The 25,494-nt window shown below is 42.1% G+C and overlaps 2 protein-coding genes across 17 annotated transcripts in view; both read right to left on the bottom strand.

Annotated features, from left to right (window-relative positions):
• ppfia1 (PTPRF interacting protein alpha 1) overlaps positions 1 to 11,348 on the bottom strand; it is a 37,906-nt gene extending 26,558 nt beyond the window's left edge. For 9 of the 15 annotated variants that reach the window (XM_034615192.1, XM_034615226.1, XM_034615256.1 and 6 more), the window contains exons 1-2: positions 10,395 to 11,347; positions 8,440 to 8,709 (exon numbers count right to left, since the gene is read on the bottom strand). In XM_034615192.1, coding sequence (XP_034471083.1) covers positions 8,440 to 8,709 — 270 coding nt within the window. In that variant the 5' untranslated portion in view covers positions 10,395 to 11,347. Of the gene's footprint in view, positions 1 to 8,439; positions 8,710 to 10,394 lie in introns of all 15 variants that reach the window. The other 6 variants (XR_004616945.1, XM_034615201.1, XM_034615184.1 and 3 more) reach the window with 2 other exon arrangements.
• A 1,761-nt stretch (positions 11,349 to 13,109) lies between these two features.
• On the bottom strand, positions 13,110 to 18,953 carry LOC117751961 (ZP domain-containing protein-like). Of its 2 annotated transcripts, XM_034569037.1 has the most exons (11): positions 18,861 to 18,904; positions 18,636 to 18,662; positions 18,410 to 18,455; positions 17,499 to 17,640; positions 17,269 to 17,412; positions 17,118 to 17,176; positions 15,224 to 15,414; positions 14,718 to 15,118; positions 14,039 to 14,138; positions 13,660 to 13,852; positions 13,110 to 13,568 (listed from the first exon to the last, which is right to left on the bottom strand). In XM_034569037.1, the coding sequence occupies exons 3-11, from the start codon at positions 18,426 to 18,428 to the stop codon at positions 13,432 to 13,434; spliced, it is 1,386 nt and encodes a 461-aa protein (XP_034424928.1). In that variant the 5' UTR covers positions 18,429 to 18,455; positions 18,636 to 18,662; positions 18,861 to 18,904; the 3' UTR covers positions 13,110 to 13,431. The 2 variants fall into 2 exon arrangements, with proteins under 2 accessions (XP_034424928.1, XP_034424918.1); XM_034569027.1 differs by lacking the exon at positions 18,636 to 18,662 and having other exon boundaries at positions 18,876 to 18,953.
• Between the last annotated feature and the right edge of the window lie 6,541 nt (positions 18,954 to 25,494).

Below are 25,494 nucleotides of genomic sequence, written 5' to 3'. Positions count from 1 at the left end.
TAAAATATGAAATATGGGGACATGAGCTGCCCATTCAACAGATTCAAATTATAGGTTTTTCAAAAGGTGTCATTTCTTTAAAACATTTTCACCCTGATTCCATCTGCATGTACCTTACAAGAAAATTAGAATATTTCTCTGTCTTATTTGTCTATTTAATATCCATTTTTTTGTAATAGAAAAAAAGACATGTCAACTGTCTCCGAGCAAGTTTTCAAAAATTAAACACTTTGGCCTTGTTGTTAAGAAGAAATTCAAAGATATTAATACAATGCTTCTATGAAAAGGGATCATTTCTACATTTTTCTAAAAAATGAGCACTCACTATTACATACTAGAATAAAGCAGTAAATAAATGACGGTTTTAAACAGGAGCGGAACATACTATTTAAAGGACTGAATCTTTTAATGTTCCCACTCCAGATAAACAAACAGCACAAAAATATCTTGAAATTTCCTGATGTTCTTAGCAACATTGCAAAAGGTAAAAACAACAGGACCCATTGAGGCTCCGCGATGTCAACAGTACGGACAAAAGAACACAAAACACCACAGAGTAGAACACAACTATCATCTCTACAGGATGCTGCCAAACTACACTCAACCACTCTGTTTAATTGACCTTTATAGCACTAACTTATCAACATTTTGCCTAAGACTGCGCTTGATTTGAGTACCAGTGCACGTCATGGAGTTGGCAAATGATGAATAGGCCTGAGAATAAGCCCCATTTCTTCCCAACGCCCTACCTCCGCCAGGCTGTGCTGCGTTTGGAACTGAGATCGGAACCAATAGGCCTACCTCCTACATAATGACTTTAGCCGTTCTTAAAAGCTTATAGCGTGTGCTGAAATCTGACACTGTGCAGAGGGCATCTGTTCTCCTGGAGGAGGACTCACCGTCAAAAACTAATTAGACGCCACAATGGCTCCTATTCAGAGCTGCCCCAACACACACACACACGAGGAAAAAGTCAATTTCAAAGAGCTGACGAACTGCTAGTTCGCACCACCTCTTTTCCAAAAGGTGAAATCATCATTAGCGTTGTAGCAGGTCTTACTTCAGGTGCAGTCCGACACACTTCATGTATATATGTATGTACCAGTGTCCTGACTGTATCGTTAAAACATCCTCACCCAATGCACACCCCCCCACTCAATCTACATCTGTATTCAGTATCACCGACACTTGATCTGCTCATTCCTTTATCATGGTTAGAAAGACATCACATAATGACAGGCCACAGCTTCAGTACTAATGTCCATGTGCCTAAAAACTAGAGAAATAGAGGTAAAGGGTTGAGTATTGTATAGATTTCATTGATTCTACTTCCTGACACAGAAGCAAAAGCAAGAAAAACTAATGTGTTTATTATATGAAATAAATTCATTGGATTCTTCAGTTTTCACCTCATAAAGTTGATTTACTGTAAACATACTTCCTGTTAGACATGTTCTTCTCTCTAATACCGATTACAATACCTTGACGTTGGGTACAACCAATCTGATACCAGTGAATTTGAAGAAATAAACATATACGAGGTATTTTAACAGCTGTGTACTACAAACCTTGTATGGAAGTGATGATTTCTATCATTGATGTAAGTGGCTTAGGTTAAACCTTTTGAAAAACAAATACATACAGAGAATGAATTACAAAGAACTTCTTCTATTGGCTAGTTTGAAAGTCGGAGCTGAAAAATAACTCAAATTAATAAATCTAGGAACACACAAAAATGACTCCCTTTAAACTAAGTCAACAAGTTCTTCAATAAACCAGTGCCTTAGACATAACAGGATATAAAGACCCTGTACAGACTGAGCAGCGCGTGGTAAAGGTTGTAGGAAGCCGCCGGCAGAACGCTGTCAGGTTTGGGGCCAAACTAAACAGAGGAGCCGTCGCTGCCGTCTGTTTCCTTTTATGTTACTGTTTCACATCACGTTTGGCAAAAGACACTTGCACTGTCGTCACTTTCATGACGCCGTGTGGAACAAGTCGGCCTTTGTTTCTCTGGTTGACCACTATGCTTCCTCAATTCGTGCCATTGTGCCGCAGAGTGGAATATAAAATGTGGTCAGTGTGGTCGACGAGCTCCTTCAAAATAAGGAGCAAAATGTAATAATAATCCTTTATTAATACATCACTTTAAAAAAATACAGTTACAAAGGGCTTCACAGAGGATTTGCAGACAAATCACATACACGCACGCAAACACAATCCTCTATAATCTGTGCATCTCAAGATTGTGGAGGACGGTCTTATTATCTTATTAACCTGAGTGCAGTGTTTTGGTATCAAATTAGCTCATAGCAGGTGTAGTCAAATCCTCTAATACTGTTCATCCCTGCAAGAGAAACACTGAGGGTCATCTGAGTGATCGGTTGACGGGGGAGCTAGTATTACTCAAACCAGGTCTACTGGATTGTATTTCACTCCCATTTTCTCATATGAGATGCCCTGTCACACATGTGGCCCACAACAGGAGCTCGCCCACGTGAGACATGTTCTCACCTGCCGTTTGGTGGAGGTAAGGGGTGGCACCTGAGTAAAGCATGCAGGAGGTATGATAGAAACTTCATCAACACGCCCATGCTGTGAATTCTCTGTGGGGCAGGACTAGGCCAGACGTTACATGGACTTTGTTCTCCGAAGCGAGCGCAGGGTCAAAGTGTGTTTAATATCCAGTGTAACTGATTCAGACAGTCACATTCTCATATACAGCTCCTCCAGGAGAAGACTAGATAAATTCTGGTTTTCAGTTCATGTGTGGAAACACTGAAGCCCTGTGCACACATTAACTCTTGATAGTGTCCGGACGTTCTCCAGAGTTTGTCTTTCACATATGAACACTGCACCAGGAGATTGTGTGTTCAGATACATTCACAACAACACAGACATGCTAAGGTGAGGGGTGGTGCAGTATGCAACAGGCAGGACATACCGTATTAATTCAGCTGCAGAGATCGTGTGTTTAGGTTTACAGCACTTCGACACCAGCGTTTGCTCTTATCACCAAAAACTCTCCAATCTCATCAGCTTTCTTAATTGACATCTTGCGAAATGTATCTGTCGCCTTAATATAAACACTCGCCCGCAGAGAGTCCTCCTGTGTTCTCCCATCGGCTCATTCAAACATTATCCACAGTTTTTACTATCAAGCAGGAGAAACTCTGAACAATGTCCGCAGCAACTGACTCAACCATTTGTGTTGTCACATACAGCTCGTCCGGATTAGTTCAGGAGATAATCCAGTGCATATCTGAAAGCAGCTCTAGTGTGGTACCTGAAGCAACACCCCCACCCCCCCCGAGCTGTTTGTGGTCTGAGACCATTTTATCACTAAAACTTAACCTTTTGGAACAAAAGTCTCTAAGGCCTCCACAGACTACAGGGCCGAAGCATGTAAACTGCCAGACACACGCAAACACAGTGAAACTCGTCAGGCACTGACAGAGGAAGTCCAATGATCTTACACATCAATTATCACACGTAAATTAAGAAAAATATACCAATTAGCAGAGCAGGATTTGAGAGGAGCTCTTCTGTCTAATTAATGTCACATTTTATTTAATTCACATGCTGGATAAAACATCAGGGAGTCAACAAATTAAGTGTACGATTTTTAAGACCTTTTCTGTCCGTTTTACTCCCCCGTCTTGATCCCTGTTGTCCCAAATTTAAAAGAGTTTCGATACACACCACAGTTTGCTTCAGTAGCACTTCCAAGAACTCATCCTTCTCAAACTACTTAATGTTTAACTTGCATTTCCCCGTGTTCCCAAACAGGCTGGTAGAGGCCAGCTAGAAAGGATTTAGTTTAATGCATAACCTCAACCAGAAACACAGTAACGACGGTGCGCATACGCTGGTGTACAGATTTACATGGATCACACTGGTAAACCATCACCCAGGTTCAAGAACACTGCACCCCAAACGTGAGATACCAGGGAATCTATCCATCCATATCCTCAGACGGGTCATTCACTGAATAAAAATCATGTGTTGTGAGGAGTTAGGAAAGGACACTTTTCCATGAGTAGCTAAATGTTTGTTGAGAAAACACATGACTGAAGCGATGCTAAACACTGCCACTCGTGTTTTTTTACCACACACACACACACACACACACACACACACACACACACACACACACACACACACACACACACACACACACACACACACACACACACACACACACACACACACACACACACACACACACACACACACACTATTAAAAGCCACAGCTGACAGAAATGCTCTGAAATACACTTGACCGTAACATGCGCGCCCTAAACGTGCATTAGGTTAATAAAGAATATATGTCTGTTAAAACTGCTGCTGGTACACTATCCACAAGAGGATATTTGATTGATGGTGACTCTAATTTGTCCTGTGCACTGAATACAAAAAGAACAGGGCACAACTGGAGTTTGGAGAAGCTGCTGACGTGTGAGCAAGCTGCTCTGGAATGTTTGTGCATTCCAGTCAAAGGGTTCTTGCAGCAGGACGGAGGGAACAAGAGAGAGAACTGCACCTCCCCTTCACCTACCTACTCCCGCCTGAAGACCCACACTCCGCAACACAACACAGAGAAATGGCACCAGCTTCATTCATCTTAAAGGTTAATAAGAAGGTATCTCAATGCATCTATTAGGAAAATGGTTAATCGCAATTCATGCTTCATATGACTTTTGGCTCATTTTAAATTTCCTTTTGGTTTATGCAAGTACGTTTTACTACAAATACATTGTTAATCTGCAAGAAGAGATTAGACTAGCAGGATGGGTTATCTGTCTTTATCTCTGTTCATGAAACACATTTTATATCTGTATTTATACTCGATGAATTTCTTATTGTTTGTTGTAAAGCACTTACTTGTATTGAAAAGTGCTATTAAAATTAAGTTATTATTAAAACTGATTATTAAAAGTGCTGTTCACACAACCACAACTTTTTTCTTCAATCCACTACTAAATCAAGTCTAAAACTGCCAGATCATTTCAGTTAGAGAAATCGTATCTGGTATTCTCTCCTCAACGGGAGATTAAAACAAGAGAACTACATTGGCAGACACCTAGAGCCACATGTGGTTGTCTTTAGTTTTCTTAAATGTTCAGCAAATATAAGGTCATCAAATTCCTCAAAAGAACCCAAAAACAAGTTTTGGTTTGGAAATTTCAAATCAAACTTAAATAATTTAAATCATTTTGGAAAGTGTATAAACTCCAGATCACAGCAGACAAAGTGTCTCTCCATTTTCTAAGAGCTAGATTTCCTTGACTTCCAGATACAAATCCCAGGAGGCGGGGTGGATAGCCAGATGATCAGCTGACAACACAGAAGGAGCATAAGCAGCCGTGTGTGCGTGCACACGTATAAACTCCGTAGTTTAAGACTGACTGAAGACCTCTGTTATTTCTATGGTGAAGAAAATGAGGAAAGGCTGAATATTTAGAATGGAAACTGAAACAGAAGTAATTTTATACTGGCTACAAGACTGCGATAACAAATCCTTTTGTTAGAAACCTTTTTAAATATGCTAGTCTTTGACCTTTTTGAAATATCTTCTCTTATCCATGAAACCTTGAACCTTTTTCTAAACCTATGCAGGAGGATGTTTGTGAAATGCTCCTCTGTCAACAGGATTACATCCTCTTAATACCTTTATCTTTTCAGCCTGAACAAATCCTTACTCATTGTCTATAGGTTACTACTTCTGACATTCCAGTGGTCCAATGTATTAATTGTGTGTATGAACATTTTAGACTTAATTAATAATAATGACATTTGGACAGTGCAGTGTAAGCAAAGTCTGGGAGCTTCTGACGTCTGAGTCGCACTGGGTGCATGTGCGGCGTATGATTTACTGTGTCTCATGCACATCTGTTGTATTAACAGGGAGTGCGTCTGCTCCGGAGCTGCTACCTAAGCTTTCTGGTGTAACCACTGTATTTCCTTGAATTAATGTAGGTCCAAGAACTCGACTAAATGCCAGGACGCTAGAGTGTGAAGACGTGCATCTTCCAGTCCTAAAAGTATTTCACAATAAAAACCATGAACGGATTCAGTCAACAGAAACACTACAGTGCCTTTACTTTGTAACAGGTAGAGAAAGTGCTGCAAATAGTTATGTTGGTGAGCTATTCAACAGATACATTGACAATGTGGTGAAAGATCATTTTCACTCACTATTTAGGTGTGAACCGACTCCCTAGAAGAGCAGCTCACACGCAGGAGACGAACCTGAGACATGCGGCCCACGTTGACATGTGGCTGCTCTAACCTGATAACATGAGCGGCAAAATGAAAAGCAAGACGGTCCACAGCGCACTTACAGCCAGTGTGACCTCGGCAAAACTTTACATAGTATGCAAACATTAGTTCATCGCAAATACTTCCATTAATTTAACAAACACTAAACACACACGTCTGTCTGAAGCTAGTGTGTGTGAAAGCTACGGACAATAATACTAACAACAATGCTCAATTTCCATATGTTTAACAGCAAAGTGTCGACTGAGTGAATAAAAGCCTGAAATCGCCACTTCACCATAACGTGGGCTCATCGGGGAAAGAAAAAAACACTTTCCGACGCTACTCGGTGCGTTTTCTCTGCACCGGTAATGACGTCATTGTCGCAGGATTATGACGTACAACAACTACAGCCGGTAGATTTTAAATGTTTATATTACACTTAGTATTAATACTTCAAATTAAAAAACCACACATTGAATGACCATCATTAAACGTAGAATTAAACTTGTTTCCCACAGTTTGTGCTGTGATGCGCTGCTCATATTTATATTTATACGACAGGTCGGGCTGTTCCTGCTGCCCTCGCTACTCTCGTCTCTCCGCCACGCGCGCAATCCATGATGGTATATTGCTCGGTTAGTGACCATCGGTTGTACTTAACACGATGCATTGTGGGAGTGTCTGAGTGTTTGGATGCAGTTTTCTTGGCAGTGCGTCACAATGCAGCAAAGACAGACCTCAGCATCCCACACCTGTGTGTTTAACATCACTTCCTAGCATCTGATGGGAGATGGGATATGATGAGTTAGAGCACAGTGGCCCTCTCTACTCTCAGTCTGCACGAACACTGAAATGAAACACCTTGTTAACTTTATAAAACTGGATGTTGGTTCAACCAAAACTACAACAACACTAAGCTGATTGCCTCTTATGCATCATTAAAATGTGGAAACTTGATCCCTGTTTTAAATTTAAGACCACAGCAAGTAGAAACATGAGTCCATAATATAACAGAGCGCTGCAAGCAGATGGACAAAGCTGGGATCAAGACTACCTCCGCATTATGCAAATAGCAGAAACACAAGTACAGTTATGACTCTAATTACTGTAAGGAGCTTATTGCATATTAATTGTATGCACAGTAGTGCTGAGGTTTTCATATTTTGCAATAAGCATTGCAGTAATGAACCATGTTACATTATTCCTCTGACACGTGAGAAATAAACACCTGCAGTGCACCACTTTAAAAACTTTTAAGTTTCTTGTCACAGTCATAGCTTTCTTTCTTTCTCTCTGAGGACCGTGATCAGTCATAGTGTTATTTATTAAATTAGACTATGCCAAGATTATAGCGTGCCACGGTGGGCCTAATTTGCCTTGGTGCACACACCACTGCACATTGCTATCAGCGGGCCATACAACGCACAAAACCATGCCAGACTCTGGTGTCCACAGTGGGAGCCAAAGATCTGTAAGAGCCGTCATCCAAAAGTGAAACTGACACTTGGGCTAAAAATGCTGCAAGGACTCAGGCGGGAAGGTGCTTCAAAGGGCACTGGTGTGTTTTTAAAGTAACACCCCAGTCAGACTGAAAGAGTGACGCGGCTCAAGCCCATATTGAGGGTCTCTCTGTTCCAAGCTTTGGTAAAACTGGGATTACAACAAGGAATGGAAACTAAATAGGGCTGCAGGATATTAGGAAAACATGTGATATGCGATAACGTTGGTGATGATATGATTTGCGATATGTAAACAAATAATAGATAATCCAGAGTCTCTGGATTGGACATTTATGTTCACACATGCACCTCCTCCGGAGAAAGTGCGTAAGTATCTCCGCAGTTCAGTGCATGTCTGAAAGCATCTTAAGAGGGGCGATCAAGAGAGAGGAGTGTGTGCAGATGGAAAAACATATGGGTGAAATGAAAACTAAACATCTAACTGGTGATTTATTTGATATAATCTAGTGTGAAAGGAAACTGGAGTGTGCAGATAGTATTAGTGTGACCTCAGTTCATCGGTCCAACACAATGAGTAGACCCACATCACACACCTGTCTGCTGTCTGAACGTGAGATCAAATTACAACTATCTCCATCATCCCAACGTATACATCATAATCATCCACCTCTATAGCTGTGTTTTCGAGAGAAAATGAAGGACGTGCTCTCTGGCTTACCTGTGGCAAAGCAGTGTTGAGTTGTCTCTGCAGCGAGTCTCTTTCGTGGCTCACTTCGTGCAGTTTGCCCTGCGTCAAGCCCAGGTTCTCCTGAGACTCCCTCAGAGTCTCCAGAAGACGATCCCGCTCCTCCAGCATGGACACCATCAGCGACTCAAAGTGACCCTCAGAGTCAGACTGCAGCGGGGAGCCGGAGCCCCGTCGACCACTGCTGCCTACCCCACCGGGCCCTTCGGCCTCACTGATGGTGGGCATCACCTCGCACATCATCTACAGACATGAGACAGTTATGAGGTGGGGAAGGGGAGCGCAGGAAAGGCATGGAGCTGGGAGCATGGGCGGTTTGTGAACTATAACATTTCATTTGTAGAACAGACTAACGCTTCCATATGAAAGATGCTAAAAAGGGGATCTAATTTATTTAAACTCTACAGTGATGCCTTCCCAGAACAGAGGGATTAAACTGAATTTAATTCACCCACTACAGCAGAAAAATGGTTTCATCTCAACACCAAAAATGTATCACTGACATCCATTGATTTGACACTGAAATATTATTCATGTGCAAGCAAAGTTGAGTTTGTTTTGGTTGGAAATTCTCCGTTTTCATTCATTCTCCTAAACAAACACCAGAAAAATGTGGAAGAAAAGATGGAGAAAACAATAATATATGTAACCAAATCATTTAGTGGGGACAACGTCTTGCACATCCTCGTCCTAACGGATTTTAACATGGTAAATGTAAGTGGTTTTCATTTTGGCTGAACATTGATGCATTAAACCAAAGCAGTCCGCTCTTGACAGAGTTGACTCACAACAGTGGGCAAGTTTAAAAGTGCAGCCTTGTGCTGACTTAATCAGCGGACATTGACATCAGCCAACAGAACAACACACCATCTAAACATAATGGAAAACTCAGTCAAATCAGCTGAACCTGCTCAGTGATTAATAGTAATGGTTAACTACAACTAAAACACACTTGACCAAGTCATCTGTCTAACTAACCTACACTGGAATTGTTTGGAAAAGAAGGGAGAGGGTTAAATAAATCACAGGCCACTAGGAAAGCTGTGTGGTGTCTGAAGCATCTAACAACAGCTGAGCAGGAAGGTCTGGGGCGTTAGAGCCAGTCTGCAGACCCTGTAGACAGACTGCTCCACAAAGAGCCAAGAATCATGTGAGCTGGATTTACATACCTACGAGGAACAACAGTTTACAAATTGGACAACTTGGTTGCAGCCAGAGTGCCCCCCCCCCCCCCCCCCCCCCCACACCACACACACACACACACACACACACATTCATCTTAGTCTCTGCATCACCTGAGATGCCAAAAGCCATTTGCTTTCAGAATCCACTGTATTCGGTTCGGTGCACCGCCCTCAACCGCAAGTGCATCGTCCAGCAACTGTGTTCAAGAGCTGGGCCGTGCTTGTTCCATACAAATTAACCTGCCAGGTTTAATTAACTACAGATGCAGAAGGCAAGTTTGGAGGTAACAAACACCACTACTGTAGGAAGGAGACAAAGTTAACCTGATTTATCCAGAGTCAAACACACACTCCATATCCAGGTCAAGCCACTGAGGCTCAGCCATGAGGGGGAGGGTCACTCAGCATCCATGAGGGACTGACAGATGGTGGGTCCACTGTAACTGAGCGGACATGGCAAACGTCAAAAGGTAAAGATGACAGACAGAAAGAAGATGAGGAGGCGGCAGGACACCTGAACTTCAAAAGACTTTAAAAGAGTGAGGGTAACACAACACGTGACATCTTTCAAAATGCAACGTGAATAATTAGAAATACAACCTGCAGGTATCGACCTAATGAAATCAGGTAAAGTAAGGTACACGTCGGTCCGTGTTATCCACAGTGACCCACACACTCCTGTCAATGTGGTTGATCCCTGCGAGCAGAACACGTGACCTTGTGTCTGATGGGTTTGTAGCTCACCTTGAATGAATAGCGTTATTTCAGATGTCTTTGTGAGCCCCACGTTACTCGGATGTCGAGTAAACAACAAAGTCCGGGTGCTCCAGCTGTGTCCCCGCCTGGTCGAGCTGTACCGACACTCCTAGGGTCGCCCGGCAGAGAGAGCCCCCTCGCAGGCTGGGGAGCGGGGATCGTTTCCTGAAGGCCTCGCCGCGAACCCCCACATGAAGTGAGCAGGGAGAGGGGCAGTATTCCAAGTTCGGCCGGCTAACTCCGCGTTAGCAGGCTAGCATGAAGTAAGCTGGTGATTGGATGATTGCATATCTGGACGTGGAAGTAAAGTGTCCGTGTTTGATCCCTTACAACGTAACACGCGTCCTCCAATACAAGCGGAACCGCTCGAAGAGAACCCGGGCAGGTGACGTGGAGACAGATGAAGCGGAGCTCTTTGGCTTGAAGTCAGTCTGGAGGTTAGCTACTAGCCCGCTAGTTAGCTAACGCTTGCTAGTTTTCAGATAATTCTCTAAAGACGCGCTCTGTTTGACATAAAAGTAGACAACATGGTGGAATGCGTCGTGTCCGTGTGTCTTACATGAACCAACCCAGCCAACGAGCCTTTTAACCCCCGGAACTCCGCCTATTCTCTCCAGTAGCGTTAGCGCGTCGGCTAGCGTTAGCTTCCCGTCGCCTCGGTGGAGTCACGTCACCACATCTCGAAAACTTCCAGCCGACGTTAGCGAGGATTCCGCTCCGAGTGGGGACCTGCGAGCCGCGGCTTGTATTCCATTCGTGTCCGTCCGAGCCGCTGGTGCTCAGTCGGGCTTTTTCCACCGAAGAGGGTCCGTCGGTTCGCTGCTTCCCGGTCGCCACTGCCTGCCAGCCTCGGCAGTCGGGACAGCCAATGGAGGGCTCCGGGTCTCTAGCGCCTCATGAGCCTGGAGTCTGCGGGAGGAGAGCGAGTCCCGGGCCGGCAAGAGGAGGAGGCGGGGGGGGAGCAGCTCCTTCCAACTGCTCACATTCATTATTATCTGTAATTCGTTTGTATTCTTCATTCTTTAGCCTCAGGTGTCACCTCATCCAACGCCCCCACCTACAAATGAGCTGGTCTCATTTCCATGTATGAAGATATTTAACAATAATCACCCATGGATACAAATATCAATCATATCCAACTAAAATAAAAGTAATTTAATAAAAAAATTCTATGAAAACAATTCAATACAGCAACAAATAAACTAGAATTACCATAGAATGTGATTGAAAAAAAAATTCAACGTTGAAATTACTGCTGAGAGGTTTTCTTAAATGATAAAGGAAATGTGTGTGGGTAGAGAGTGATGGGTCTTTATTACAGATCATATAAGAGCCTCTTCACTGACCTACATTCAGCTGCTGCACATGAAGTTTCTGATTGAAAACAATACATATTGATGGACTCACTGTAAATAGAATAGTAGCACCATCTTGTGGTGCTTCAACACTGGTATTTGTATTGATGATGCAGAATCTTTATCAAGTTCATGTCTATGGGTCCTAATGGTTCAACCATTCAAATGTCTGGTGGAGATCCAGTACCTGTGAAGATCAAAGCATATAATACTAATACTACTAATAATAATAATGATTTATATAGGGCCTTTCAAAACAAAGAGGACAAAGAAAAAACAAGAAAACAAAACATCAAAGACAAAAAGACAATAAAATATCATTTAAAATGATACGAAACAAAATCTAAAATCAAGGAGCAGAAAAAAGTAAAGAAATTAATTATTTACAATTAATGGTTAAGAAGTAAAAGAGATTTTGTAAAAACAGCCAGTAAAATATTTTTGGGAGGGTTTGGGGTCCTGACAGCAGGGTCGGGTCGGTCGGGTCGGCAGGTCTGTGTGACCAAACATCACAGTGGCCAATGGTGTGTATTTGCAGTTAGAATTTGATTTTTAAAATAATTTATTTTAAACATTGCTTGTGTGAAAAGTATAAAGTACAAGGTGGTAAAAAGTATCTCAATCCTGAGGCGAAACCGCAGACCCGGCAACCCTGATCAAGGTCCCGTCACCTTTGGTCTTCAGTCTTCACCGAGGGATCTTTAACAGGTTCTCAGCAGAAGATTTACAGATTTGTGAGGTAGTTGCATCCTGAAGGTGATGATTTTACCAAATAATCCGCGGATTATGCTAATTGCATAAATATCCCGCCACGCAACTCAAAGCATTCTCTAAGTCTTATTTGAATTGGAAACCAGAAGGTAGTATTCAGGTGGAATAAACCATTAAAAGCACAAGTAGTTAGACTGAAAGTCGTATTTGAGTGGAAAAGAACTCACAGGAAATTACTTCGATTAGTATTTGTTGTTTATTTTTAAGCCGAACACCAAAAAAAAGATTCAGTTCCAGTTTCCCAAAGGTGACAGTGACATAAACACATCTCTGCTTTAGACTGTTGATCAAACAAAACTTGACATATGAGAATTTTCCATGAATTGAGAAAATAATGGTCAGAGGAAGCAATGATGATGATGATGAAGCTGCAGCCTGAATCACCATGGTGACCATCCCTGGACCAAGAAGAAGAGCATCCCGTGCTGTTGCTTCATTCCTCCAGGTGACTAACATTTGGATTTTGCAGTTTGTAAATTGAGGTTTGGCGATGACTCTTATCAGGAGGTCACATGTTTGCAACTTGATATTTAATGTACATGTACAACTCAGAGCGACATCAACCACACTCAACCATCTGACACTTCCCTGAATGACTTTGCAAAACACACATTTCAATCAAAACACTTGTTTAACTCATATTGTAACACATCACAAATGAACAGTTATAAAACCACATGAGATCCCGCCTGTAAACACCACACACCTTTCAGATTTGTTCAAAATAAAAGTTAAATCTTACAAAAAGCTGCAGACATTCACAAGGATGTTGATATGAAATCCATCTGCTTACATTTGCACCTGATTAGATACATAAACCCCCACCAAAAACCATGAAAGAAGACTTGGTACAGTCTGAAGTGATCAATATAAATCAGTATTTCACACACGCTGCTGATTTAACTCTCAAATGTTGGCAAAGGTTGGTATTTGACCTTTGACACTTTGGCTCTGTACACGACCACTCCGCAGACCATGCCGACGGCTGCAAGAACACATCCAGCGATGAACACCAGGTTCAGATTCAGGTTGGTCGCTGAAGAAAAGAGAAACACAATGTGAGTCGAGCTTTGTCCAAAATCAAGCTGGGATTCTGACGAGGCAGGTGTGCTCCAGGCGTGTCATACCTGTGGCTCTGACGCTCTCTGCCGATCTCCGTAAGCGCAATGGCCCCTGGGAAACGAAGTGACTTGCACTCTGGATGACAGCCTCTCTCTTGGAGCGCGGGGGGCTTGTTGACGTAGAGTTAATGCAACCTTTGGAACACCTGGTGTTGGAGTTCCCTGCTTCACACATCATGACCGAGCAGCTGATGTACACCTGAACACAACAAGACACGCCGTCGATATGTCAGCAGACGTACAGATCTAGAGTCAAACCTCTGCTCCACTTAATCCTCAGTTACTGTGTAAGGTTTTTAAAACTTGTCCATATATATATATATATATATATTCATGTACACTGTCCCTTTTTAATAAACAAAAGAAGTTCTAATCCACTGCTGACCTGATTGTTCAGTCCGATGAACTTGAAGGCCTCCATGCTGAACTTGAATTCTTTCTGTTCAGCGGGGGAGTGGATCTGAACAGTTGGATCCATTTTACACCTTTTCAAAGGAAGAAGAAAGAAAAAACACGGTAAGAACAGTGCCCCTGCACTTAAACGCCACTGGGGGGAGCATAGGCGACACCAAGACTAAGTCATAATGGATGAGAAATGAACCAAAATAAAAAATTGAGGCACGTAAATGTTTGTCAAAGATGTTTCTGTCATTTCAGGTCTTATCACACTGATGTTTGTTCAAGTGTTTCTGATCAGTTTGGTTTGAATTAGTTATTTGATGATGTAAGAACAGGCTGAGATCACGATTGACAGCTGAGCCTGACTTGCGGTTGGCCGAGCATGTGTTTGGGAGGGACCTGGAGGCCACAGCTTCATTTCACCATCACTAAATGTCTGAGTTCATATCTGAGATATTTTGGCTTGATTTCTAGATGGTGGGAGAAAGTGGAGATTCTTCATTCATCTTTATTTAGAGGACGGACGTGACAGGCAATCGTTCACACTGTCATTCAAAGGCCCAGCTAGCTGCAAATCCTTTGACATATTTTACGTCCTTTCTTGAAGGCACCTTTACCCCTGACAACCAACATCTGCCTTCAAACAGTAGAGTGTGTTTTCATACCCATTTTCAAAGATGGAGTAGGTCGGTTGGTAGTTGGGGTTGTCGTATGGTGCAGCTCGGCAGGACTCCACAAACAGCTCGGTGTTGTTGACCGAGGAGGTGGCCTTGATCTTCATGTAAATCCTGTTCCCAATGTCGTACTCCAGAGGATATGCTGCTGGATCCATCATGGTTTGGAACTGGTTGTCAGGGTAGAACTCAAACTGGTAGGTGAACGTGCCGAAGCCCTTCTCCCACACAGTGATGTTCTTCCTGTGTGCCACGAAGCTCAATGACACGTTTCCTCGTTTTGGGTACTGGCAGTAGAACTGCACCTCCATCTGGTGCTTCCTGGTGATCAGGTCACTGGGGTTGTCCACCGTGGTGATTTCGTTCTTGAAGATGAGGTTCTCATTGTCTTCCTGCAGGACAGAAAGTTATGAATTCAGTCCTCATGCAGTAACCGACAAACAAGAAGCAGCACTGGTAACTGAGTGTGTAGTGAGATGAAATGAGGCCCTCGCTACCTCGATCTGAGTGCCGCAGGCGTTGAGGGGGATGATGGCGATGATGTGAGTGCTGTTGGAGTGTCTCTGGAGGCTGCAGGCCGTGTTGGAGGGATCATTGAGCTGCATATGATCCTCATGGAGTCGAGGGAATGAGGCTTTCTCAACCGATACTGTCATTGAGGACTCGTTGCAGATCACATGGGATTTAACTGGAACAAAAGAAGTACATTTTAAAGCATAACCTTGTTGGGACCTGGTATTTGTGAAACCAAAGTTCGGCCTACATGTGCAGTCAAAAGCCTGAAGCCGCATGTCCTTTGTTCTGGAGAAATCCAGAGCCTCCAGAACTCAGTCTCCCAGGGGCCTCAACGTCACACAGAGGTGTGAAAACCGACCGGAGACACAAGTTTCAACTCCTATTGGTCACTCTGGGCCCCATGACCTGTGAGGTCACGGGGCCAATATAAGGCCAGGTCTCCCTCTCTTCTATCTCTTTCCATGCGACCCGTCGAGGGGAGAAGTTTGGCTTCTCCAGTTCACATCTTCTCTTTCCATCCACCTCTTCGAGAGGAGCACACCGCTCTTTCCACGAATCCTCTCAGAGGAGAAGGGTGGCGGTCCAGCTCACTCTTTCAACTCAAATCAACTTCATGGAGGAGAGTTGCAGCTTCCAGCTCATCTCACCAAGGAAACCTCCTCGCAATCCAAGCTCTACCAACCTTCAAGCCGCGACGCGATGTCCTGCCGGAGAACTTCAAACAGCAACTGAGCTGCACAGCCCAACAGAACCACGAAGGTAGGAGCCACAAACCAGCAAGACGACTTCACAGAACTTCAAACAGCACAGCAACTCTTTTTCCCCTTTCCACAGACGGGTAACACAACTGGGCTTAATAATTATACTAGGCTAAGCAAAGACTGTTTATTCGATTCCTTGTGATGTTTATAAGTTTGATTTGTGTTGCTGTGATATTGTGGTTACAAGTTATTTGAAAGTTAATGTTAGTTATGCTCTTCAGTCCTTCCTTGCATGCATCTAGTAACTTTCTCTAATTTGGCACCAACACAGACACACGCATATCTAAGCACCTAATTATCTCTGACCCCCGCCACATGTCGTAAACATTCCAAAAAGGGGGGAGGGTGTTATCTTCGAAGTGGCCAGCCGCCATTTTAGAAGACACACAGACACACACATGCATACTCACATACATATCTTTGTTTAGTAAGTACACCGTTAGTAATTTGTGTTTTTATACTTTATTATATTCATAATAAATGTTTTTCTTTCACAAATGTTTTTTCATTAATGTTGCATAAGAAGAACTCTATGTCAAGAACTCTATATCCTTCAACTTAGCTAACTATCTATATGGTAATTTTGGTTATAGTTATTCATTTTATTGTTAATGAGAGTTCCAAATTTGTAGTTAGTACTTTTATGAGACTTAATCAATAAATTGGTTATCTTTTCCCTTCCTTTGAAGGCTGGTGCCCTGAGGTAACTTTAATCAATTAGAGTTATTATTTAATATTAATATTTTTAATATTAATATTCAATATTTGATTTTGATAACCAAATTTATTGAATGCCGAAAGGCACACCATTTTATGGTATCACATTTAATGCATTATTGCAACCTTTTCAGTACTTTACATATATAAATATAATACATATTCTATGTGATTACTGATATTTGGTCTTTATTTCATATTGATGTATGTTAGATGTTAATGTTGCTATTATTTTGTTGTTGTCAGGATTACCATGACGACACCAGCCTTATTGTATGGTGTGTAGTTCAAGTTCCAGTGTTTTTCTGCCCTCTGCTGGTCAAAAAGTGCTTGATGCAGTTTTCAGTTGTGCTAAAAAAACATAGACTGCTGACAGTGATGTATCCTGGTGACTCACCTATTTCACTCCTGGCTTCCACAAGAACACACCTCATCTCAGACTGATAGACGGCAGGCCTGAAAAACATTTGTGAACATATGTGAAAAGTTAAACGATGGTTTCCTACGCACATGATGGTGTCAATAGAGAACTGAAGTCCGAGACTCACGATTTGACGGCTTCAACAGCAAAGCAGATCACGAAATGTTGTCCGTGGTCATCTGGGAGCGGCGTCCACCTGAGGACAAACTCTCCTTGTGTGTTCTGGTGCTTTCTGATATTCGCCGGCCCACTGACGACGATATTATTTATTCTGTGTGAAAACAGAACACAGTTATCGTGCTTGCTGAGATGTTTTGTTGCCACAAGGCCTCAGCAATCTCGTTGGTTCTCACTTACTTTGCATCTGTGGCCTGCGCTTTGACTCTGATTTCCAATTCCTTGTTGACCTCTGCTAGGAAACGACCTCCATTTGCAGGTGTTGGGGGCAGAAACTTGGGCAGGAAAGCTCCCTCCTGACATGACGGAGCAGGGGGGTCCACTGGAATTTAACAAATGTGATAAGTATTGAACAGCAATTAGCAAACTGCTACTGAGTCTTTTGTTAGTTGTAAAATCTAAATAAAGTCACAGCTCAGTAAAAACCAAAACCAAAAACTTAGGATTAATATGTTGAAAGAACGTCTCCTACGACTAAATTGTAATTTTTTATAAAATGAAGAACATGTTGTTCTAAAGCCAGAAATGCAAGAGTTAAGGGAAATACAAGGAATTTGAATAACAAAGAATTTCATAGTGAAGACGTTAAACTTCTCACAAATAAAACAACAATGTAAAAGTAAAAATACATGACAAAAATAACATAAAAGAATAAAAACAGTAAACGTGTGACGTGTTACAATAAGACTCTTTCTGCTGTATTTCCTCAGACAGGAGGCTCCAGAGCTTCGGAGCTCTTTTCTAAACCTGTGTTCCCTGAAGTCCTCAACCCAGAATCTGGAACAGTTCAAGGCTTCTGCCAGAGGCTCTCAAAGTACATGCAGGGTTGTACGAGTACAAAAGATCCGCAAAACACTGAGGAAGTGATTGAAGAAAAAAACTCTATTCTATTAAGTACAGGAAGCCCTGGTCTCAGTATTTTGTGAACATGTGTCACACATTAGGACGTTCTTAGAGGTCCAACACTTATAAAGACTTTTATCTCACTGAGCCCAGAGCAGCAGCAACAGGACCTCTGCTTGGTGGGACTTAAAAAGAATTGGCTGATTAAATATATTGTCATGTGTCAGGAAAAGTAAAAACATACTTACCAAGAAAAGAGAATTGCATAGGAAGTTTGCTGAGAGGAGCTGTGGTCCAGGATGGGGTTGTGGTTGGGTATGGGGTTGTGGTTGTGGTTGTGGTTGCGGCTGTGGTTGTGTATGGGGTTGTGGTTGGGTATGGGGTTGTGGTTGTGTCTGGATATGTAAATGTGGTTGTGGTTGGATATGTAGTTGTGGTTGGGGTTGTGGTTGTGGTTGCGGCTGGGGTTGTGGTTGGGTATGGGGTTGTGGTTGTGTCTGGATATGTAAATGTGGTTGTGGTTGGATATGTAGTTGTGGTTGGGGTTGTGGTTGTGGTTGGGGTTGTGGTTGTGTATGGATATGTAAATGTGGTTGTGGTTGGGTATGTGGTTGTGGGTGTGGTTGTGGTTGTGGGTGTGGTTGTGGTTGTGGTTGTGGTTGGGTATGTGGTTGTGGGTGTGGTTGTGGTTGTGGGTGTGGTTGTGGTTGTGGTTGGGTATGGGGTTGTGGTTGTGTATGGATATGTAAATGTGGTTGTGGTTGGGTATGTGGTTGTGGGTGTGGTTGTGGTTGTGGTTGTGGTTGGGGTTGTGGTTGTGTATGGATATGTAAATGTGGTTGTGGTTGGGTATGTGGTTGTGGTTGTGGGTGTGGTTGTGGTTGGGTATGGGGTTGTGTATGGGGTTGTGGTTGTGTATGGATATGTAAATGTGGGTGTGCTTGTGATTGCGATGGCCGCTCTCTTTCCTCTCCTCACGGTCATCGGAGCCCTGTAGGATCTGGATCCGTCTCCGTATTGCAGATTGATGTAGCCTTGTGGGAAATCCTCCACCACCATCTCAAGTCCAAAAGCCTTGATGTTGGCTTGGGTGTAGTTGTAGTGCAATGTGCAAGAGCCCTATCAATGTGAATATTTATTATTAAAGGGAGGCAAAGCGTCAATGCATTAAAATACAAAGTATGGAGATTCAGATTTCTCAGCTGACCTGGTCTAAGAGGAAGCCTGGTGGCAGGTTGCATGAGTTGCACTCCGTCCCCCTGACGTTTCCATATCGACATTGAACTTTGTCCCCATCAGGATCAAAAGACGTGAGCTTGTATGTCCGAGGGCAGTTCTGAGGAACTCTTGAATGGACACGATAACAGGAGTTAGTAAAAAAAACTAAAGATGGAATCATCAGTGTTTAAAACAAATTCAAATTCTCCAGTGTCTGTGATAAAAGGGTTAAAGGTCGACAAGTTTCCAGGTATCTGCAGGAGACTTACCGGAGGAAAGGTAGGATGCCGATGTCTGGTGATCTGTTTGGTTTCCTGGTGTCAGACCTCTTTCCCAGATCTACCTCAGTCAGTAGACGCCAGCTGCTAACAGAATTTGCCGTTCCCACCCAACAGCAGCTACTTGCCCTGGTGTGTGTGGAGCAGATCGAGGTGTGTGAACATGACTGTTGTCAAGCAGGGTTTATAAATAAAATAATGCTCCACAAAATGTACTCAGTGAATACATGTTAAGAGCAGAAAGGTGAGGCAGTTTTATTTATGAAGCACATTTCTTACACAGAAGAAGATTCAAGGTGCTGCACAGAGACATTAAAAACAACTCACGGACAAAATTCAGAGAAATCAAGTCAAAATCTAAAAACACAGTTTCAAGCGAAACAAAGTAAAATAGGTGAAGAGATTAAAAGAAGTCATTAAATAGAGGTAATTATTTAAGTAAAATGTATAGAAATATGTAGAATGACAAATTAAATTAAAGTACAATACAATGACCTTACCTGTCAAATAGTTGGTCAATCAATCAATCACATTTCATTTATACAGCCCATATTCCAAAATCACAATTTGTCTCACAAAGCCAGTAACTAAAGCAAGTAGCTAAAGCAGGTAACTAAAGCCAGTAACTAAAGCAGGTAACTAAAGCAGGTAACTAAAGCCAGTAACTAAAGCAGGTAACTAAAGCAGGTAACTAAAGCAGGTAGCTAAAGCAGGTAACTAAAGCCAGTAACTAAAGCAGGTAACTAAAGCAGGTAACTAAAGCCAGTAACTAAAGCAGGTAACTAAAGCCAGTAACTAAAGCAGGTAACTAAAGCAGGTAACTAAAGCCAGTAACTAAAGCCAGTAACTAAAGCAGGTAACTAAAGCCAGTAACTAAAGCCAGTAACTAAAGCCAGTAACTAAAGCAGGTAACTAAAGCCGGTAACTAAAGCCAGTAACTAAAGCAGGTAACTAAAGCCAGTAACTAAAGCCAGTAACTAAAGCCAGTAGCTAAAGCAGGTAACTAAAGCCAGTAACTAAAGCAGGTAACTAAAGCAGGTAACTAAAGCCAGTAACTAAAGCCAGTAGCTAAAGCAGGTAACTAAAGCCAGTAACTAAAGCAGGTAACTAAAGCAGGTAACTAAAGCCAGTAACTAAAGCCAGTAACTAAAGCAGGTAACTAAAGCCAGTAACTAAAGCAGGTAACTAAAGCCGGTAACTAAAGCAGGTAACTAAAGCAGGTAACTAAAGCCAGTAACTAAAGCCAGTAACTAAAGCAGGTAACTAAAGCCAGTAACTAAAGCCAGTAACTAAAGCAGGTAACTAAAGCAGGTAACTAAAGCCGGTAACTAAAGCCAGTAACTAAAGCAGGTAAATAAAGCAGGTAACTAAAGCCGGTAACTAAAGCCAGTAACTAAAGCAGGTAACTAAAGCAGGTAACTAAAGCCAGTAACTAAAGCAGGTAACTAAAGCCAGTAACTAAAGCAGGTAACTAAAGCAGGTAACTAAAGCCAGTAACTAAAGCAGGTAACTAAAGCAGGTAACTAAAGCCAGTAACTAAAGCAGGTAACTAAAGCCAGTAACTAAAGCCAGTAACTAAAGCAGGTAACTAAAGCAGGTAACTAAAGCCGGTAACTAAAGCCAGTAACTAAAGCCAGTAACTAAAGCCAGTAACTAAAGCAGGTAACTAAAGCCAGTAACTAAAGCAGGTAACTAAAGCAGGTAACTAAAGCCAGTAACTAAAGCCAGTAACTAAAGCAGGTAACTAAAGCCAGTAACTAAAGCCGGTAACTAAAGCCAGTAACTAAAGCAGGTAACTAAAGCAGGTAACTAAAGCCAGTAACTAAAGCCAGTAACTAAAGCCGGTTACTAAAGCCAGTAACTAAAGCCGGTAACTAAAGCCAGTAACTAAAGCCAGTAACTAAAGCCGGTAACTAAAGCCAGTAACTAAAGCAGGTAACTAAAGCCAGTAACTAAAGCCGGTAACTAAAGCCAGTAACTAAAGCCGGTAACTAAAGCCAGTAACTAAAGCCGGTAACTAAAGCCGGTAACTAAAGCCAGTAACTAAAGCAGGTAACTAAAGCAGGTAACTAAGGCCAGTAACTAAAGCAGGTAACTAAAGCCAGTAACTAAAGCAGGTAACTAAAGCCAGTAACTAAAGCCAGTAACTAAAGCCAGTAACTAAAGCCGGTAACTAAAGCCAGTAACTAAAGCAGGTAACTAAAGCCAGTAACTAAAGCAGGTAACTAAAGCCAGTAACTAAAGCAGGTAACTAAAGCCAGTAACTAAAGCAGGTAACTAAAGCAGGTAACTAAAGCCAGTAACTAAAGCAGGTAACTAAAGCCAGTAACTAAAGCCAGTAACTAAAGCCAGTAACTAAAGCAGGTAACTAAAGCCAGTAACTAAAGCAGGTAACTAAAGCAGGTAACTAAAGCCAGTAACTAAAGCAGGTAACTAAAGCCAGTAACTAAAGCCAGTAACTAAAGCAGGTAACTAAAGCCAGTAACTAAAGCAGGTAACTAAAGCAGGTAACTAAAGCAGGTAACTAAAGCCAGTAACTAAAGCAGGTAACTAAAGCCAGTAACTAAAGCCGGTAACTAAAGCCAGTAACTAAAGCAGGTAACTAAAGCCAGTAACTAAAGCCAGTAACTAAAGCCAGTAACTAAAGCAGGTAACTAAAGCAGGTAACTAAAGCCAGTAACTAAAGCAGGTAACTAAAGCCAGTAACTAAAGCCAGTAACTAAAGCCAGTAACTAAAGCAGGTAACTAAAGCAGGTAACTAAAGCCAGTAACTAAAGCAGGTAACTAAAGCCAGTAACTAAAGCCAGTAACTAAAGCCAGTAACTAAAGCCGGTTACTAAAGCAGGTAACTAAAGCCAGTAACTAAAGCAGGTAACTAAAGCAGGTAACTAAAGCAGGTAACTAAAGCCAGTAACTAAAGCCGGTTACTAAAGCAGGTAACTAAAGCAGGTAACTAAAGCCAGTAACTAAAGCCAGTAACTAAAGCCGGTTACTAAAGCAGGTAACTAAAGCAGGTAACTAAAGCCAGTAACTAAAGCCAGTAACTAAAGCAGGTAACTAAAGCAGGTAACTAAAGCTATGGACAGAGCATTCATCCTAAGATCATCAGGCAGTTTCTTCCTTCTTTCCTCAAACTATATTTTTCCTTGTTGAACAGAAAATTCTTTGCTGTCGTATCTTTTTGTGAAGGCGAGTCGTAGCCAGCCTTTCAGTGCACATCGTTCTGTGTGTGGTTGGTGTATGTGACGAATACAATTTGAATGTGGTTCCACCACCTTTCTGCAGAATGACTTTAGCTAACTGCTCCCCAGGGATCCCACAGGATTATTATGATTATGATTATTATTATTGTTATTGTTACTCTTATTATAATTGTGTCCTGTCTGTTATATATTTGGGAACATTTCCATTAAGAGATTTTAAGATTAGCACTAAAACTTTAGAGTCTATCCTGTGGCTCACTTACAGCCTGTGTAGGGATTTCAGAACAGGGTGGATGTGAGTTTTTATTGTTTGAGATGTATCACCCTGACTTCGAGGGGGTCCCAAACACATAAACAGTACAAGGGACAGAAACAACAAACAAGTCCATTGCAGTCGTCAATATTACTGGAAATAAAATCAGTTTTAACTTAGTCCTACTAAGCAGCAAGTGAAAGTTAAGTAGCCTGAAAAAGACTCACCTCATCTGAAAAGGTTTGTCACTGCTAACATTAGTCGTGAAAACTGTTTCAGTCTCACAAGTGTTTCCATAGTATCGTGATATGTTGGTGTTCCTGTCAACCACACCCGACGGACTTCTATAGACATTGCGACAGTTGCTCCCGTAGCACCTCCACCAGTAGGTGTTCCAACACGACCTGAAGGTTGACCTGCTGCGAAGGTCCACCTGCGGGGAAAGATCACACTGAACACTGTGCTTCCAGGTGGTTGCTCTGCTCAAACTGAGGAGGTTAGATTATTGTTTGCAGAACGCAGCCGCTCACATTTGAACACTAAGCATGGGCCCACATTTCTCCAACTCTTGCCTCCCTTAAGTTAAATTTAGGATTGACTTTAAGATTCCTTGAATAACTTTTAAAGCTCAGCATGGTCTGTTCCCAGGTTAAATTACAGAGCTTCTAACTGCCTTGCTCTAAGACTCAATCTAACATTTTCCAACCAACACCTGCTAGTAGTTACTGAGTCCAGGCTTGTAAGTGCGGCTGGCCAGTAACTAATGCCAGTAACTAAGGCCGGTTACTAAAGCCAGTAACTAAAGCCAGTAACTAATGCCAGTAACTAATGCTGGTAACTACGGCCGGTAACTAACCGTGACCAAGTTTAATTCATTTCATCCGTCTTATTTGTGTTTTATTTCCATGTATTTTGTCAAGCACATTGTAACCTTGTCTAGATAAGTGCTAAACAATTATAATTATTATTATTGTTGTTCGGAAGTTTAACAGTATCCAAATCTTTAAGAATTTCAGATGTAAAATGTATAAAATTACTATTATTATTAAATCAATAAATTTTTTGTGGCCTTGATGCTTAACTAGAAAATCAAACAAAAGAAATAAAGCTCCCACAAACACAAGACAACAGTAATAATGAAGAAGAATAAGACATTTCTATCATGGACCAGATTCACACATTGTCTCTATGTCATCATTGCTTCTCTCACCCTGTACGTTCCATCAGGGTTTTGTCCTCTGTAGGTGAAGGTCGCACTTCCCCCTAATAGATGTGATGCAGACGCCAGTGAGACCAGGAGCAGCTGAAGTAGGAGCACCGCTGTGGAAGCCATGATGCAGTGAACTGGTCTGTGTCCCGGGTGCCTCTCACATCCACCTGCAGCATCTTTATATACTGTAAGCTGGAGTTTGATGGAATGCACATTCGGGTTGAAAACAATGGGCTAACCCTAACCCTAACCCAACCCACCTGCAAAACCGGTTTGAACGTAAAAGAAAAAAAAACTCCTTCTGGGAAATGACTTTCAATTTTATGTGTGGAAAAAACCCAATTGTGTTACGTGATTGTTATTGAGCACATTTTCACCAGTAACAAGCTCCAACAATAGTTTAGAATCGTCCGAGCAGAGGAACAAGAAAGTTCTCCTGATTTCGTATGAAGTTAAAGTTCTGACTGTCAGAACAGAGCTGCTGCTTCACACTTCTTATATGAATGAAATGACATCAGAAGAAGTTAGTACATGGATGCAGGTGTATTCACAGAAACTAGTCCAGACAAAGTCACAGAACTTTACAGGCTTTTTTCTTGAATAAGTTTTATTGATTCAGCTTTATTGATTTAGCTTTATTGTCCGTCCTGGGAGAGGCTTCCCTGACATGTGACGCCCTCTGAGGTCTCTACCTTCTCTTCCTGGTCTGAGGTTTTCTTGGTGGTTTTCTTCAATCTTGATGAAGGTGAAAGGCAGTTGATGGCTTTGTTCAGCCCAGTGAGACAAATAGTGATTTGTGAATAGGGGCTATACAAATACAATTTGATTGACTGGCTCTTCTTAGTACGATTTGGTATGTCAATGATATTATCTGGTGTACAAGCCCTTTATTGGTCACGTCAGGGAACTGGCAGCCACCAGAATCATCCGATCAGTGCAATGCACGAATAAAGAGTTTAAGAGCGGTGCTGTCTGTCAGGATTCAGCAGCGTCTGTACAAACTGGGATTAAATGAGCTGATTCATATAAACACTCATTATTCTGTCCTGTGAGCAGGAACTTGAGCACGTGTTGTTTTGCAGTCGTACATTTTCCCCACATACGATTCATAAAACATGGTGGTACTTTCAACCACTACTACAAACACTCAGGCCACAAACTTGTAGACAAA

Source organism: Hippoglossus hippoglossus, chromosome 3, assembly GCF_009819705.1.
Source record: "Hippoglossus hippoglossus isolate fHipHip1 chromosome 3, fHipHip1.pri, whole genome shotgun sequence".
Lineage (NCBI taxonomy): Eukaryota > Metazoa > Chordata > Actinopteri > Pleuronectiformes > Pleuronectidae > Hippoglossus > Hippoglossus hippoglossus.
Note: the sequence above shows the minus strand (reverse complement) of the source record. Positions and strands in the feature narration are given on the sequence as shown.

Bases quoted from the DNA above. Each gene is read 5' to 3' on its own strand.
- LOC117751961 (XM_034569027.1), bottom strand. The intron at 17,177-17,268 runs GTGAGTCTCGGA...AATGTTTTTCAG, and splicing joins GCTGTTGAAGCCGTCAAATC to GCCTGCCGTCTATCAGTCTG. The intron at 14,139-14,717 runs GTATGAAAACAC...TCCTTTGAAAAG, and splicing joins TACTCCATCTTTGAAAATGG to GTGTAAAATGGATCCAACTG.